Here is a 16,574-nt window from a genome sequence, read left to right on the forward strand (position 1 = left end):
AAAAGCGTATCAATATATCTGATGTCATATGTTCATAAAAATATTTTGATAACTATTTAATACAGAAACTATGAACCCACTAAACGTGATACTGCATGGTCTATGTGCACCTTGGCAAATCTTTATATATATATATATATATATATATATAGAGAGAGAGAGAGAGAGAGAGATGTTATTCTACACCCTTTGTCATTCCTACACTCTATACAACCCTCATCTCAACCATTCAATTTTTAATCAATTAATTGTTTCCTAATATAAAGTATYAATCATAATTAATAAACTCTATTCATATTCCATAAATATTCAAATCATAATAAATGAACTCCAATCATTTTTATAAATATCTCAATTAATTGGGTTGTAAAAGTTGTACAAATGCACAAGGTTGTAAAATATATATATATATATATATATATATTAAAGTAATACCTTTCAAAGAATGAAGTGACATCCTAAGAAGTGAGTATTCTTCATTTCTTGAATTGTGGTTGAGTTTGTATATCTCACAATGATGTAGATATGAAGTATTTACAACTCATAAGGTTGGCTCATTTTGATCAATCCTCTAAACCCACGTTGTTGGCTCATTTTGGTCGATCCTCCGAATCATGGGTTTGCTCATTTTGGTCAACCTCGTTTTAGCAACAAAAAAAAAATTGATCATACAAATTTTTATAGATATTAAAATAAAACCCACAAAGAATGAGGTGATATCCTAAGAAGTGAATATTCTTCATTTCTTGAATTGTGGTTAAGTTTGTGTATCCCATATTAACGAAGATATGAAATATTTACACTGAATGATGAGTATTTTAAAGGGAGATTTGAGATGCTTTTGTGGCAACTCATGAGGTTGACTCCTTTTAGTCAATCCTCTAAACTCACGTTGTTGGCTCATTTTGGTCGACCTTCCGAACTCATGGGTTTGCTCATTTTGGGGAAAAAATGATCATACAAAAAAAAATCTTAATCTTTATGTATATTAAAATAAACCACACAAAGAATGAAGTGATATTAAATGAAGAACAAAGAGGTATTGAGCTGATATTATGAGAATGGAGTATTTTCAAATAGTGAATTGTTGTTGAGCTTTAGATATCTCACTTGGTGAGAAGTTGAAAGAACGGAATAAAGAGATATGTATAAGAATGAATGATGGTATGACAATTGTGTCAACTAACGGGGTTTGTCTCATAGGGTTGTTTTATTTTTATGGCCCTCTTTTTGCAAAACAACGTTTATTATATAAAACAAATCTTATTGAAAGAACAACCAAGTATTGTAAGAAGACATTACAAGACTTGAGTATTCTCAAATTTTGAAATATGGTATGTTTTGATTACTCCATGCTGGTAGGAAAATGATAGATTGGAAAAGAAATATGTCTTTAAAAGCTATAGTCGTGGGTTACAATCAAAACCAGTTCCAACCAAACGATAAAAAAATATTGTTATGAAAAAACACAGTTGAAATCTACGATAGCCAATCAAATGGTAAAACTTGTAGTTATGAAATATTTTTCTACATGTGTACGAAAGTATGAAAGATGTCTTTCAAATGTATAGCCATGGTTGAAATCAAAACTATTTCCATGCAGAAAATGAGAATTATAGTAAATCAAAACCATGGTTGAAATCAAAACCAACCAGATGTAGATATGAAGTAGTATTTGTGGTGTTGTTTTCGTTATTCATATTGAGGGGGGAAATGATAGATTGAAGGTCATTATATATAAAAGAAAAATAATAGCTGTAAAAAATATATTATGATATTTGAATTGTGGTATTGTTTATGTTACCTCACGTTATGGATCACATAAAGAGATTGGAGAATGATTATAAATATATGAAAGGAGAAGATACGCATTTGAAAATCAAAATGGTTACTTGGCTAAAGTATGCATTCGATACATATCTTGTGAAAAAATCGATATAAAAATAAAATTTAATTGAATATTTATGAATAAAAAGAGAAATGGTAGATGTTTGAATTGTATAATAAGATTTGAGCAGTTAACTTTTTGAATAATGTTATTTTGGTTATCTAATTTTGTCCATTTATTTAAAATATTTATTAAAACCAAATGTCACATTGTTTTTACATAAATTTATATCATCACCCCACACGCGATGTCGAACACTACAAATTATGATCATATTTATAACTAATAAATAAGAAAACATTCATGTTTGTTATTTATCTATACTACCTTATAAACCAGATTTATCAAAAGTCTTAAAACAATTTTTAATACACAAAGTACTATACATTTATACACAAAGTCTTAAAAGTCTCAAAAAGAACTCATAATGCATTAAGTACTACTACTTTATGCATTCAGTCTTAAATTCTCTTAATCTACAATTAAAATAACACATAGTACAAGTTACCAATGCACATTATTGCATTTTCTTTTCATGTTCCTAAGATACTTTTGACACATTTCACTTATGTTTTCACCCTCTCGTACCTCTATATCTTCTCCTCATCCCCCAAGGTGAGATTCAAACTGATATTCACCTTGAGTTTTTAAAAGTTCTTTCATTCATCTCCATTCAATTGCTCTAGAACTCTTGGTCTCACTCTTGATATCTTGACTTTTTGCTCTTGGTGTAAATCGAATACATTTGTGGAGTCGTTTAAATATGTTGGATTTTAAACTGCCATACAATTTTTTTCATCGATAGACTGTGATTGGAACCATAACTTTTATTTATTCAAATTGTATTAATATGTAAAGACTAAGTGTAACGTATATCATCGTTAAATCTTCTCTAATAAAACCAGCGAAACTTCAAAATCGTTAAAATTCACGACTCCCGCTGCATTGCACGGTACTCAACTAGTCTAAACTTAAAACCCAACAATTTATTTCTGATCAACTATAATAATACTTTTTAATCAAAATAATAGGTTCTTTTTTTATTAACTTGGATATCCAACCCGCTACACGAGCCAACCAATCCTAGGACGACCATCAGGTAGCCTGGACTCACCACTTTTGAACATCTGTGGCTACAAAGAGATTTTTATTCCTCATTGGAACCCGGGACCTTCAGGAACTTTTGACCTTTGGAGTCTAAGCTCAAACTAATCAGACACCACACTTGTAGTTTATAGTCAATTTTATTAGAGTCAGTATGAAATGAATTACTTTTATATAATCAGAATCATTTTTATTCAAAGAACAAAAGCCGGTTATTAACTTTTACGATTTCAATTCACAAATAATTAGACAACTGATATCAAAATACACACCCAAACACCCTCGTCTTGCAACTTGGGATGGAAAAAGGGAAGGTAATGCATCCTCCGACCTCGACCCCGTCCCCACTTGGCCCGTCCCGTCCCGACTAATCTCCAATGTGTTCGGGGTAAGGAATCCCCAACGGGTTCAGGGAACGTTAATACAAAACGATCTATTTTAAAATTAAAATTATAATGAAATGTCACTATATTAATTAGCAATATTGAAGATCAAAATATATTTGTCATGTAATAATTAATGTATACATATATATTTATTTATACATAAACTATATACATATATTAATTAAAACAAAAAAAAATCGGGGTCGAATTAGGGGGCGGGTAATGTCATTCCTGACCCTGCCCCAACCTCGCTTGGGTATGAAAATAAATCCCCGTCCCGTTACCCATCAAACTGGGAATCCCCGCGGGTAAAATTTCCATCTCTACTTACAACATTTTAACATATATTCATCGAACGCCATAAATTATTATATATCGATATGGAAAAACATCAACGAGCACCCGTTCCTAAACGAGTGAATCTACGATTTCCATAACAAAGAAGAAGTTCCGTAGGGTGTAGATTCCCTAGTAGTTATATAAATACGTGTTCGTTAAAAAGAGTTTTATCTTACTATTTACACTTACGTACGGAAGTCGTGTTATTGAAAGGGTGCCGTTATAACTCGTGATCCCCATACGCTAAATGGTCAATAAAGAGTGTTGTAGATTGAAGAGGTGGCTATGATCGTCGAGATGCAAATAACGAGCGAAGGAAGTAGGGTTATGTTTAAGAGTCTACTCATTCCCCAGTATCCCGCTAGCGTGATGGTTCCGTCTGCAACCACCCGAGCTAGTGTCCCGGCTTCGGTCGACAGTAGTCCGCCGTTGTAGGTCCCACGAGATAGACGCGATGACATGACTCGAGATAGGAGCGACAAATTCACACCTAAGGTCGTCAAGGATGAAACACAAAAGATCATATGACGATTTTATTCCCTCTGTCCACATGTCTATTCAAGTTTTTTCCAAATTCAGTGCTTGCTTTCAAATAAATGGTTATACTCCCTCCGTCTCAAACTAAATGTTCATATTTCTATTTTAGTTTGTCATAAAATAAATGTCCACGTTCAAAAGTAAGTGCAAACTTTCCAATTCTACCCTTAATTATGAAATGGAGATATTCATTACTTCTTCTATCAAGGGTAAAATTGTCATGTTTTCAATTAAAAAGGGTAATATTTACTAATTTCTAATACCCCATTCTTTTTCATTGTGGATATTTCTTTTGGGACGGATGGAGTAATTTACTGTATTTCCAATTGTACCATAATTCACGAATATTTAAATAGTTATGAGATGTAGATACAATTGTCATAATATATATTGAGGGTAAAATTGTCAATTAAAAACTGTTATAATTATATATTTTATAAAATGTGTTTTTTTTATAGTGGACATTGATTTTTGGGACGTAGGGAGTATAATCGAACCGCACTAGATATCATTTGAACTAACATCCCGTAACGACTTCTATGAATCTAATAGGTCAAAATTCACGAATGGATAGATGTATGTACCTTCGAGAACTTCAGCAGACACGAACGTTAGAAGAGCCGATAGGATGTATTGGGGTGCCGAGTAGGGGACGATGACATGAAAGCTTAAAACGATACCCAAGCATACCATTATCTCCGAAGCCAACAAAACTTGCCTGCATTGACAAAATCTTGTACGTAAAATATAACGGACTTTTGAAAGTCAAACGTAGTCCTTTTTTATCTTCAATTACTATAATTGCAGATGTAAGATCTGCGTACATCTTATATCACAAAAAATGAAGACTTTTAGCGACAAACAGAGTCATCACATCCATCAGTAGTTGGGCGAATCCATTCATTATACAGTTAAAAAGCCAGTCTAGTTTTGTCTGAACCGGCGCAAGACCAAATCGATATCTTTGGCTCGGTTTTCGGTTTGGTCCGGTTCTTGACCGATGCATAATCCATTTATGCTTTTTTTTTTCTAAAACTTCCAAGTTTTCTTACCTTTCTTCAAACACATTGCTGATGTAGCTCCCGACGAAAATGCTAACCGGAAGAACAGTTAGCCCAAGACAAGCAAGAAATAAGGCGACTTTGCTTGTCGACCATATAAAGTAGTATGACGTGATAACACTCGATTCCGCAAGTAAAATCTCCATCGCGAATTTGAGCATAAAGTATATAATCAATTGAACCTGTTCACAAGCAATCATCGATATGTGTATTCAAATAAACGCATCGGCCGTTTATGGAGTTTAAAGTTCAACCTTTTGACATAATTTTCTAAATGCAGGACTTTCTGACAGTTTTAGGAGTGACAGACTGATGTTTGTTCCTAGCACAAGAGTAACACAAAACCCGTCAGAAAGTCGCACACTAAATTAATCTGTCAGAAGGTTATTCTCCTAAATAACCATAAATGGTGAAGGTACTTATAAGGTGATGGGTTCAAATCTCTCTTCCCCCTTGCTTTTTATAAAGAAAGACGAGTTATTTAGAAGAATAACCTTCTAACATATCTTTTTTCTAATTGCAGGAGTTTCTCACAGATTTTAAGACATTCTTGTTAAGAAGAGAGACGTTCTTAAATCTATCAGAAGGTCATGCATTTAAAAAGAATATATGTCCAGAATGTTTTTTTTTTCCTAAATAACCCAAGAAAGACCGAGACAGACCTTGACAGATGGAGTAAGCAGACGGTATGCAGACATAATCGAAGTCACAGGCTCATGGCTTTCCTCGGCTAATTCCTCACTAGGATCATCATCACATTCATGTTGCTCGTCTTCATCTTCTTGATTTTTCCCAGAACCCAAAAGGAATGGCTCGGAGAAACCAGTTTCTACGATGGTATCTGTTAGCAACATCATATACATAATCACTAATCAAAACCAAACCAAACCAAACCAAACAACCCCAGTATAACCCACCAGGATGTGGGGTCTAGAGAGGGGAATATGTACACAGACCTGACCTCTACCTCAAAAAGTAGAGCTTTTGTTTCCGTGAAGACCCTTCACTTGTGAAAAGTGTGTGAAAGAGAGAAGCAAATAAGCTTAAATTTTGAGAAGCCGGAGATAAGTAGGCCATAGCAATACAAATAGATGAAAATGGCACAGATAACCATTTCAACCGTCAAATTTACCTCTTAGTCATTTCTCTCCAAATATTTTAAAAAAGTCAAAGAAGAATTGATAGTTCACTTGTGGAACATGATTGATTTAAAAGAAGGTTTTCAACCACTCGAATTTTGAACCACTTCACTTCAGGAACTCTCTTCATATACATGAAAACCAAATGAAACTTCACTTGCGGCCCTTGCATGGTCCCACCTCAAGTGCAGGAACCCACTTCACACAAACTTGTTGTTTGTTTCTGCAGCTCCGCAAATTGTGGTCTGGACACTTACGGAGGTGTTAATTTTCTTGAAAAAGTGAGAGAGAAATGGCTAAGAAGTAAATTTGGTCGGCCAAAATGGCTATTTGTATCATTTTCCCTGCAAATAGAGGCAAGTACAGGAAAACAGAAGGGCTTAAGATGGGAGAATATGTAGCATACCAGATGCTTCACGTTGCACGATAATCTCTTCTTTTTCAAATGCAGGCTCTCGGAAAAACAACCATAGCCATAGTAAATAGATGAACCATGCAAACGCCATGAACCATCCAGGTAAAGTATCTTCGTTGAAGGTGAGTCGAAAGATCGTGAATCTCCGTTGAAATAGGCAGGCAAGAGCCGGACCACAAGCCATGCCGAGGGCACTGGCACTCACGAAGCCAGCAGATGCCTTCATTCTTAGCTTCGGAGGCACGCAATCGCTAATATAACGCCTGTTAACAGCGCGGGCAGATCCCAATCTAACATGTAATCAATTCCATCAGTCAAAAGCTTGAAATATTCGACTTATAAAGCCAAAAAGACTCATTTCTGTTTTGAAATTAGTCATATTACTATGATTTCTTCAATATCCTTAAGAAGATTTAACCTTTATACTTAACTTCTCTATGGAAAATATCAATGACAAATTTGTAACAGTCCATAAATCATGTCTGTTTAATGGAACAAAATTCCTCACTACAACAAAATTGGTTGTATAGGATGCTAAAAATATCTAAATCTCCTAATAAACTGCTTTAAAAAACAAAATAATTGTATGTTATACGTAAAAGTGTTACCATAAGATGTTAAACACGTATTTGGACATCCTAACAAGTTTTTTCACTTTTGAATAAAGTGTCATATTAGTTTTTTATCGGTCATTTTTCAGAAGTGTATATGAACATATATCTGATTATAGGACGTGTTTTTATAAGATAGTTTTCGAATAATGTCATATAAAAGACTGATAGTACATTTTATTTCAAAATTGTCCTAAGAAACTCGTTTGGCAGCCAAAAGCGTTCTATCAACTTATTGTAAGATTTTTACATAAGACACATAAATGTTTCATTCTATAAATTTAAAGCCCAATAGAACAGTCTATTATGACATTTAAACATTTTTTTACGTCATATAAAGTTGATTTAATTGTGGTGTCTACAAGGAATAGATCCACTTACCCACAGAACAAGCGTCCAACGAGAAGAACGTATATCGAGTCAAGATCATAAGCCAGGGCGTATAAAGTGTTTCCAATAAGAAGAAGAACGCTGCTGCATATAAGAGGTTTGATGTACGATTTATTCGACCATGCACTGAAATAAACCGAAGAGAAAATCTGCGCGACCGCCATTGATCCTATCACAACACCACAAACCGTGGCCGCTGCTCCAAGGCTGAGAGAGTAGTTATCTGCGGTTGGGACAATGATGTACGTATTGACCATATACAAGAACGTATTCGCCAAGTTCAAAAGAAGCGACGTAAAATTATATCGCTCGTTCACAGCATGTTCTTCCGATGAAGGCGATGGCAACTCGTCTTGCATAATAAATGCGTGTTTTCCCAAATATTGAAGGAAATCCGTTGAGTTCATTAGTCGATTCTCGGCTGCTTTGATTGACTCAATCATAGGGTCCTGTAATTTGTAGCAGGAAATGGATTAAACAATGCCGTATATAAATTGAGATGGAACTTACGAAATGATAAGATCTCCATAATACCGAAATGGAAAGAGTTGGTTGATCATAAATTGACCCATAGCGTCTGCGATCATCTTGCAGATCAGCAAGGTTGCGAGATATGGATCCAACGACTGCTGATATACCCTGCACGTATAGGTAGTGTATGGTAGTCATGGACATCTGCAACCACTACAACAGAATCAGCTTTATAGGACGACAAATATGTCTAAATGTCCTAGTAGACTACTTTATAGGACCTTAGTTTATAGGACCGAACAATTGCATGTCCTATTTAAATGTGCTACAATAAGTTGAGATAACACAAATTTTAGGACACTTTTGAAATAAAACGTCTCATAGTCTTTTTATATGACATTATTTGAACAAGTTTCTTATAAAAACAAGTGTCCTATAAAAATATATGTTCATAGGACAATTCCCAAAGGTGTATAAAAAACCTAATAGGACGCTTTATTTCAAAGTGTCCTAAACACTTGTTAGGATGCCCAATAGTGTCATATCAACTTGTTGTAACACTTTTTCATAGAATGACAATTGTTTGGTCCTATAAACCTATAAAACAGCCTATTAGGACATTTAGACGTATTTAACATCCTATAAAGTCGATTTTGCCTTGGGGTTCTTTAATGTTCTAGTGTTCTACCACATGCTTAAACACTTGTCGGAGCTGAGAATAAGGATGGTTGGCTCGAGTTTTGACATAGTAATTAGTGAACCTATATCCAAGTCGCTTATCGAACTTTTTAAGAATCTTCCTTAGACCGATAGCATTCATTTCAACAAAGAACAAGACCCTCAAAAGATCTCTCCCCACTTCTCGATATGCATCTCGTAGTTCCATTGTTGAGTCATAACGTGGTCCATGCAAAAGGGGATCGTCACTATGGTCCGCAAGACCTGATAGCCTGATCGCGAGTTGACCTTGTTGTTTTAATAAAAACAGAACTATCTTCTCTATCTGAAACAAAACAAAATGCATAGTAGACAGCATTAGGTAATTGGATTCAAAATTGATAACAAATGTCACACCGTAGATAAAAGTATGAATACCCAAACTGACCCAGTAAATCCCACTTCAAAGTAGAGTATGGGAGAACACAGACCTAACCTCTACCCAAAAGAGTAAAGCAGTTGTTTCAGTGAAGACCCGGTTTGTGCACTAGTGTGAGCAAACAAATATAGGAATGAAGACCAGCATATGGTGAACAAAGCACAAAATGCATTATGAGCTAGAAAACTTTGAACTTGTACGTAAGATTCGAGTTTTGTTAGTTTTCGATGTTTGAAATTTGAAATTTGAAAAATCACAGTGAACTCAGCAACTAAAACAAACAACACCATACCTGTTCATCAAGCATTCGAGAGAAATCAGATAGGACATAATCACGATCCTGGACAGCAACCTCGTTTTGTTGAGCATATTGCTTTACTTTCTTCTTCAGTAACTTGTAATTGATATAATATCTGAAACCAATTATGCAATAAGCAAGTTATCATAACAAAGTACAAACTAATGCATCTCCGATCGTCCAAACTTTTTGTATAAAGTTTAACTTGAGCATATGGGGATTCAAGAAAATTACTCTTTCCATTCTTGGATCTGCAATTCCTTCAACTTTTTCCCAAATGCAACCATTTGTTGACCTCACAAATCACAGTCTTCTGTAGAACATAAACCAATTAGTACCCATATTACAACTCTCTAATGCATGAAAACAGAACAATTTATCATTCAACACCATTTTATAAGCTAATGATTTGAATTTTCTAACCATAATAGTTGGACCTTTCATCACAAAATAAACCATAGTCCTTCAGACTTTACAGAAGAGCTATTCTGGATTTAAAAGAAAGCAATAAATATGCATCTACACTTCCACAATCTGCCCAAATCAGCCGTGCAAATACTATTATCGATTAGTGTGCAACAAAAGCGGATTATATACCATTAAAAATTCGATCTGATTTCCTTATCTGTGAAGTGGAAAGGGTGAATTTGTTTTCATTCAACTTAGAAATCAAACAATAGAAACACAAATTGCAAACTTGCAGTACAAATTAGTTTGTACTGTACAACTCTCGAACGCATGAGATTCAAACAACTTACGATTCGATACCATCTGCAACCAATGTCTTACGAACATCAAGCAATAGATCACAACCACAGAAACAACAGTCTTCGTAACACTAATCAACTACAAACACCTAGCTCTTAATGCATGAAACCAAAATAAGTTACGATTCGACGCCATTTTCTGATGTTCAAACACCGAAATCATGCTCGTTTCATCGAAATCAAGCAATAAAAGAGCAAACTCATTGAAATGAAAGAACAACCGAACTAATTTAATCTTAAGAACAAAAGCTCACCTCCGTCAAATTGTTTCCTCAAAATTGATGAAACTTCATCGTGATTCGAAGTTAACGACGAGTAAAAACTAGAATTTGTACCAGAAAAACATACGTGTCGCCGGTGAAATCAATCCACACATAAAATAAGGAATCCATTGTTGCAGGAATAGTTTATAGGAGGTCGTTTGTACACATATCAAAATCAATAATCAACCGTTAATATTTTTATTGTTTAAAGTTATAATAAAAAACTTAATTTTTGTTGTATTGTCCAAAGGATACTAGAAGCGTTATCGTACAATGCAGCGAAATAGATTTTGATTTTAATGTTTTATTTTATTCTTTGTTTATGTTGACTTTATAATACGATTTTATGTGTTTTTAAATAAGCAATAATGATATTATTTTTAAATAATATATAAATTTGAAGATATCATAATATTTTAAAAAAAAATATTTCAATGTTAATATCAAATCAACTATTTAAAAGTAATATTTTTTATGTAATATTATAATTTATTTCTTTATTATAATTTAGTTTAAATTTAATAATGAAATAATTTATTTTTATTTTAATAATATAATATCTTATAAAAATAATAATTAAGTATTCTGTTAGAACTTAGGGGGTGTTTGGGATTGCTTATTTGAAATAACTTATGTTTTCTTACAAATGCGCTTATCAGCTTATTATAAGTCAGAAGAGTTTAACTTCTTTAAAAACTCCTTATTACCGGTGCCACACCGGTATAAGCCATTTATCCAAACACTCAAAAGTGCTTATTACCGGTGCCACACCGGAATAAGTCAATAAGTTGTTTTAATAAGCAATCCCAAGCACCCCCTTAATGATTATTCTAATTATATTTTAGATTTTTTATATTTTAAATGAGATGTTTATTTTGTATTTGATTATGTTTATCTGCAGTTAGTTACATGAATTTAGATATGGAGCTTTAATAAGTTGTRCTTACGCACAATATACTTGTAATCTTGAGTTTTAAGTAACATGTATTAATAAACAGTACTTTATGCATAAAAAGTGGTTTTTAAGAGTTTTTGTCAAATGCTTTATAATATAGTATAGATAACGATTTAGATAGAGATAAATACATTAGAGATAGACTAGAAGGGTACTCGTGCAATGCATCGAGATACATCTTGATTTCAATATTTCGTTTTATTCCTTTTTATGTCGATATAATATGGTTTTATGTGGTTTTAAGAAAACAATAATGTTTTTATTTTTGAATACAATATAAATTTGAAAATATTATAAAATTTTGAAAAAATATATATATACCGATATCAGTATCAAATTAACCTTTTTAAAGGTTCTTGTGTTTTACTATAATTTCTTTGATTCAATTTCTAATTATAATTTAATTTAGGTTTAGTAACAAAGAAATTTAATTTAGGTTTAATAATATAATTTTTTATAAAGATAATAACTAAAATATTCTGTTATAACTCAATGATTATCCTAATTATATTTTAGATTTTTTATATTTAAAATGAGATGTTTATCCAATATTTGATTATGTTTATCTGCAGTTAGTTACACGAATTCAAATATGGAGCTTTAATAAGTTGTACTTATGCACAATTTACTTGTAATCATAAATTTTAAGTAATATGTATCAATAAACAGTATTTTGTGCATAAAAAATGATTTTTAAGAGTTTTTGTCAAATGCTTTATAATATAATATAGATTATAACTAATATCTATCATAGTTATTTACTTGTATCACATCCCTATTTAAAGGGCTCTTGATTAATGAGAATTATAGATACATTCTCTCCATTCTATTGTTGTTTTCCTTTGATTATTCTAAAACAAATTGGTTAATTTCCCAAACTAAATTCACTCTTTGGCTAATATTTTAATCAAATTCCTATTTCAATTAAACTTTAGGTAAGGAGTTGTTTGTTTACCTTTTAATAGTTCCATTAAGAGGCAATGTCTGAATCATTAAGAGGTGAATCTTGTTTGGCGAAAAAAGTCTTGTCTCTTAATGGTTCTAAAATTTTCTGAATGATTTTGCATCCTAAGCCTCCCTTAACCATTCAACGTTCTAATTTCTTTGTAAATAATTACCAAACAATTATATTTTATTTTGCACTATATCATGAGAGCCTCTTAATCATTCTGACCCCTTAATCACTCTGCATCAAACCATTCAACCACTACCAAACAACCCATAAATGTCTTGTAAATTTGCGTAAACTCAAATTTTTAGATTAAAAAACAAGAAAAAAATTGACTCAAATTTGCGTAAGGATCCCTATTTTTTCCAATTTTTTTCTATCTGAAAATAAGCTTTAAACGAATGTGTAAGGTATTTGCGTAATAAACTCTGACTAAAATAAGAATTTGGTTCCAAAATCGGCTAAAAAGCGAACTTGGTTGGGGAGATCGACCATTTTGGTCAATTTCCCGTATCAAGTTTTTGAATTTTTTTTAATAAATAAATCCTACTTTTTAAAACTAAAAACCCCGAGAAACTTCTCATATTTTGAATGATCAGATTTCTAGTAGATTTTCTGAATCAATTACTTACACTTATAAAACGAAGTAATATATCATTTCGCTATTGATGTATTAATAAATCAGTAAAAAAGTATAATAAACTGATAAAAAGAAATAATTAAATACCATTATCGATTATTTATTTTTCAAATTCGAATGAAAATCATAACAGAGGCTAATAATTATTTATTTTTCATATTCAAATGACAATCAGATGATCATAACACCTATGATTGTCATTTGAATTTGAAAAATTAATAATGATTAATAAATTTATATCTATTTTTGTGTTTGAAATCATACAAAAACTATCTAACAGATGAAAACCTTAAAACCAGTTTGTGCATGTTGTTCCATCTTCGTAGATGAAACAACACACAAGAACATGAAATATCACCTCAAACCACCGATAACCCTAAATAAATAAATAAATAATAATAATAACAAAATGAATTTTATCAAACTAACCGTCGGTAATCCGTTGATGATCACTAAGGTATAAATAAAATTTTGAATTTAAACTGTTTATTAAATTTTTGGCAATCTGTCGGTGACCTTAGCCATCGGTAATTCCTCAGTGATGGTTGTTGATGAACTGTCGGTGATACTTTCACCCATGAAAGTTTAAGCGACGGACTTTCACCGACGGTTTTTCCTCTACTGACAGATTCGTCTGTCAGTGGTAGCCTTCGAAATTGTAATGTGTAGTCTAAGAGACTCTGTGTGAATAAACATTGACTGGAAATGGTTGTTTACAAAATATCTGCACAAACATTGACTATAACAGTCACCAAGTAAAAAAGAAGTCTATTCCTGACTAGGTCAACATATATGTGAGAATATGTGAAACCTCATATTAATCTCTAAAAGAGCCTTTGATGAGAGAACGGAGGTTCCAACATATATAGAGGGAAATTGTCCAAGTTTAGTCGATGTGGGACTCTAACACGCTCCCTCCAACATAGGCTAGACGGCCACTTATTGTCCCAGAGTGTCGAGAGGGGGCTAGACGGGTGAAGAGCCAGACGATTACCCTAAAGTATCGAATCCCTAGAGTGATAGACATTGGCTCTGATACCATGTGAGAATATGTGAAACCTCATATTAATCTCCAAAAGAGCCCTTGAAGAAAAAATGGAGGTTCTAACATTATTTATAGAGGGGAATTATCCAAATCTAGCCGATGTAGGACTCTAACAATATAAAGCAATTTATATTTAAATCATAATATAAAATAATAAATAAAATAAAATTGATATCCAAACAAATATTGTGACAAGAGAAAGTGGACACAAGAATATTCCTCAAGATTATTTGTCCTCCATGATAATTATAATCCGCTCAAACGTCGACGTTTGATGTAAGTCCACCACTTCCCCATATTATGTGGTAGTGAGACATCAATTATTTTCATCCACTTTATATTTAAAAAAAAAGTAAAAAACAAAAAGAATTTTTTTTTATTTTTTTATTTTTAATTTATTGATATATTAATAAAAATAGTTAAAAATAACGCGATATTAACATTTCAAACAGTTACTTACAGGTGTAACAACAGGTTCAGTTCTGGTAATTTTTATCTTTGATCATTATCAGTTGTAATGTATGCTTTAAACAGTTACAGATTATTAGATTTCAGATATTTTAATTTATAAGTGTTCAACTATAACAGTATGATAGCATTTATAGAACAAACGAGACAATTTATCCATGCAATAGCTGGTATACAGATTCATATGATAATACTGCAGTACTAACTACTAAAAACAGGCTTCCATACGATAATAAGAAGATTTTAAGCAATCAACGACTCACTGAAAACAATGTCCAGCGATAAACTGAAAATGCATGTCCTTAAAATTATATAAATGTACCAACAATATTTTTATAACTAATTTTTTTTATTAACCTGGATATCCAACCCGCTATGCGAGCCGACTAATTCCAGAACAATCATCTGCTTTGCAGATAGCCCGGAGTCACCGCATTTGAACCTCCATGGCTACAAGGGGATTTTTATTTCTTCTTGGATTTGAACTTGGAACCTCCTGGTACTTTTTAACTTTGGAGTCAAGCTCAAACCAATCAGGCACCACCCTTGTGGTTTATTCTTATAACTATTGATACATATATGCAGGGGCTTAATCATTTGAAAACTCCAAAAATTGTAAGATCTGTGAGAACTTCTACCTTAAGACTTTGTTTAACATGATTCTTTTCTAGCTAAGTATAGTATTTAATATATTGATTAACATATATTTGTTTCATGATGTGTTTGTTTCATATGTATTTGGTTTACAAGTGAAACTTTTTGACTTGTATTTTTGTTAATATGACAAAAAGATTAACATTGTGAATATGGTACATGTAAAACAAACACATCGTGAAACAAATAGATGTTAATCGATATTCTAAATTCTAGTCTTAGATGGAAAAAGAAATCATATGAAATAGCACATGATTTAATGGGTTCTCAAAAGAATGTCCCCCTCCCCCACACACATATATAGGCGAAAGATCGTGTAAGAATGAGAGTTAACAGTAGGTAAGGAGTGTAAGAAGAGATCTGAATCCCTTCATCACCTTTAATTTCAAACCCACCTATGAATCATGCTTCATACAGGGATTAATCTTGGTGCATCTCGTCCTAATGTGCATTCAAGGGTGGAGATCTCTTCTTACGTTTCTTACTTTGACTTTTCTTCTCAGCGGAACCCAACTATTATATATATATATATATATATAAATATATATGTGTGTGTGTGTGTGTGCACGCACGCGCATGCATATGCGCATAGTCATTTACAAACCCAGTAAATCGTAAAAACTTGCAAACAATTTCCATATGTTGTTTCACATATAAAACATGTGTGAAAATACAGTATTGTCTCACATGTGAAATGTTCGAGACTATTTTGTGCATGGAAAAAAACAGTACTAAACATTTCTTATATAAAACAATACAATATAAACATTGCATTTTCACACGTATTGTTATATATATATATACATATATATATATATATATATATATATATATATATATATATAGTGACACATAAAAACTGATTTTCAAGTTTGTATAAAATACTGAGTTTGTAAAAGAATGTATATATATATATATAGGTGGAGGTTCAAACGAGAACCCCTGTGATTTACGAGAATGCGAGAACAAYCCAATAACCTCAAACTTTTTTAATTAATAAATTAACTTTTATTATATATAAATAATTTAATAAGGACAATAATGTAATTAAGTAATTTTTAGAATTTTTATTTTATTTTAATTAACCATAATTATCTT

At 32.3% G+C, this 16,574-nt stretch overlaps 1 protein-coding gene across 1 annotated transcript; it reads right to left on the bottom strand.

Annotated features, from left to right (window-relative positions):
• Window positions 1-3,706: 3,706 nt before the first annotated feature.
• Window positions 3,707-10,518, bottom strand: LOC112526623 (SPX domain-containing membrane protein At4g22990-like). Its single transcript, XM_025136984.1, has 11 exons — window positions 10,494-10,518; window positions 9,970-10,048; window positions 9,730-9,850; window positions 9,030-9,344; window positions 8,405-8,509; window positions 7,862-8,319; window positions 6,861-7,159; window positions 5,978-6,156; window positions 5,307-5,497; window positions 4,839-4,972; window positions 3,707-4,207 (listed from the first exon to the last, which is right to left on the bottom strand). The coding sequence occupies exons 2-11, from the start codon at window positions 10,020-10,022 to the stop codon at window positions 3,969-3,971; spliced, it is 2,094 nt and encodes a 697-aa protein (XP_024992752.1). The 5' UTR covers window positions 10,023-10,048; window positions 10,494-10,518; the 3' UTR covers window positions 3,707-3,968.
• Between the last annotated feature and the right edge of the window lie 6,056 nt (window positions 10,519-16,574).

This window comes from Cynara cardunculus (genome assembly GCF_001531365.2).
Source record: "Cynara cardunculus var. scolymus isolate 2C chromosome LG 14, CcrdV1, whole genome shotgun sequence".
Classification (NCBI taxonomy): domain Eukaryota; kingdom Viridiplantae; phylum Streptophyta; class Magnoliopsida; order Asterales; family Asteraceae; genus Cynara; species Cynara cardunculus.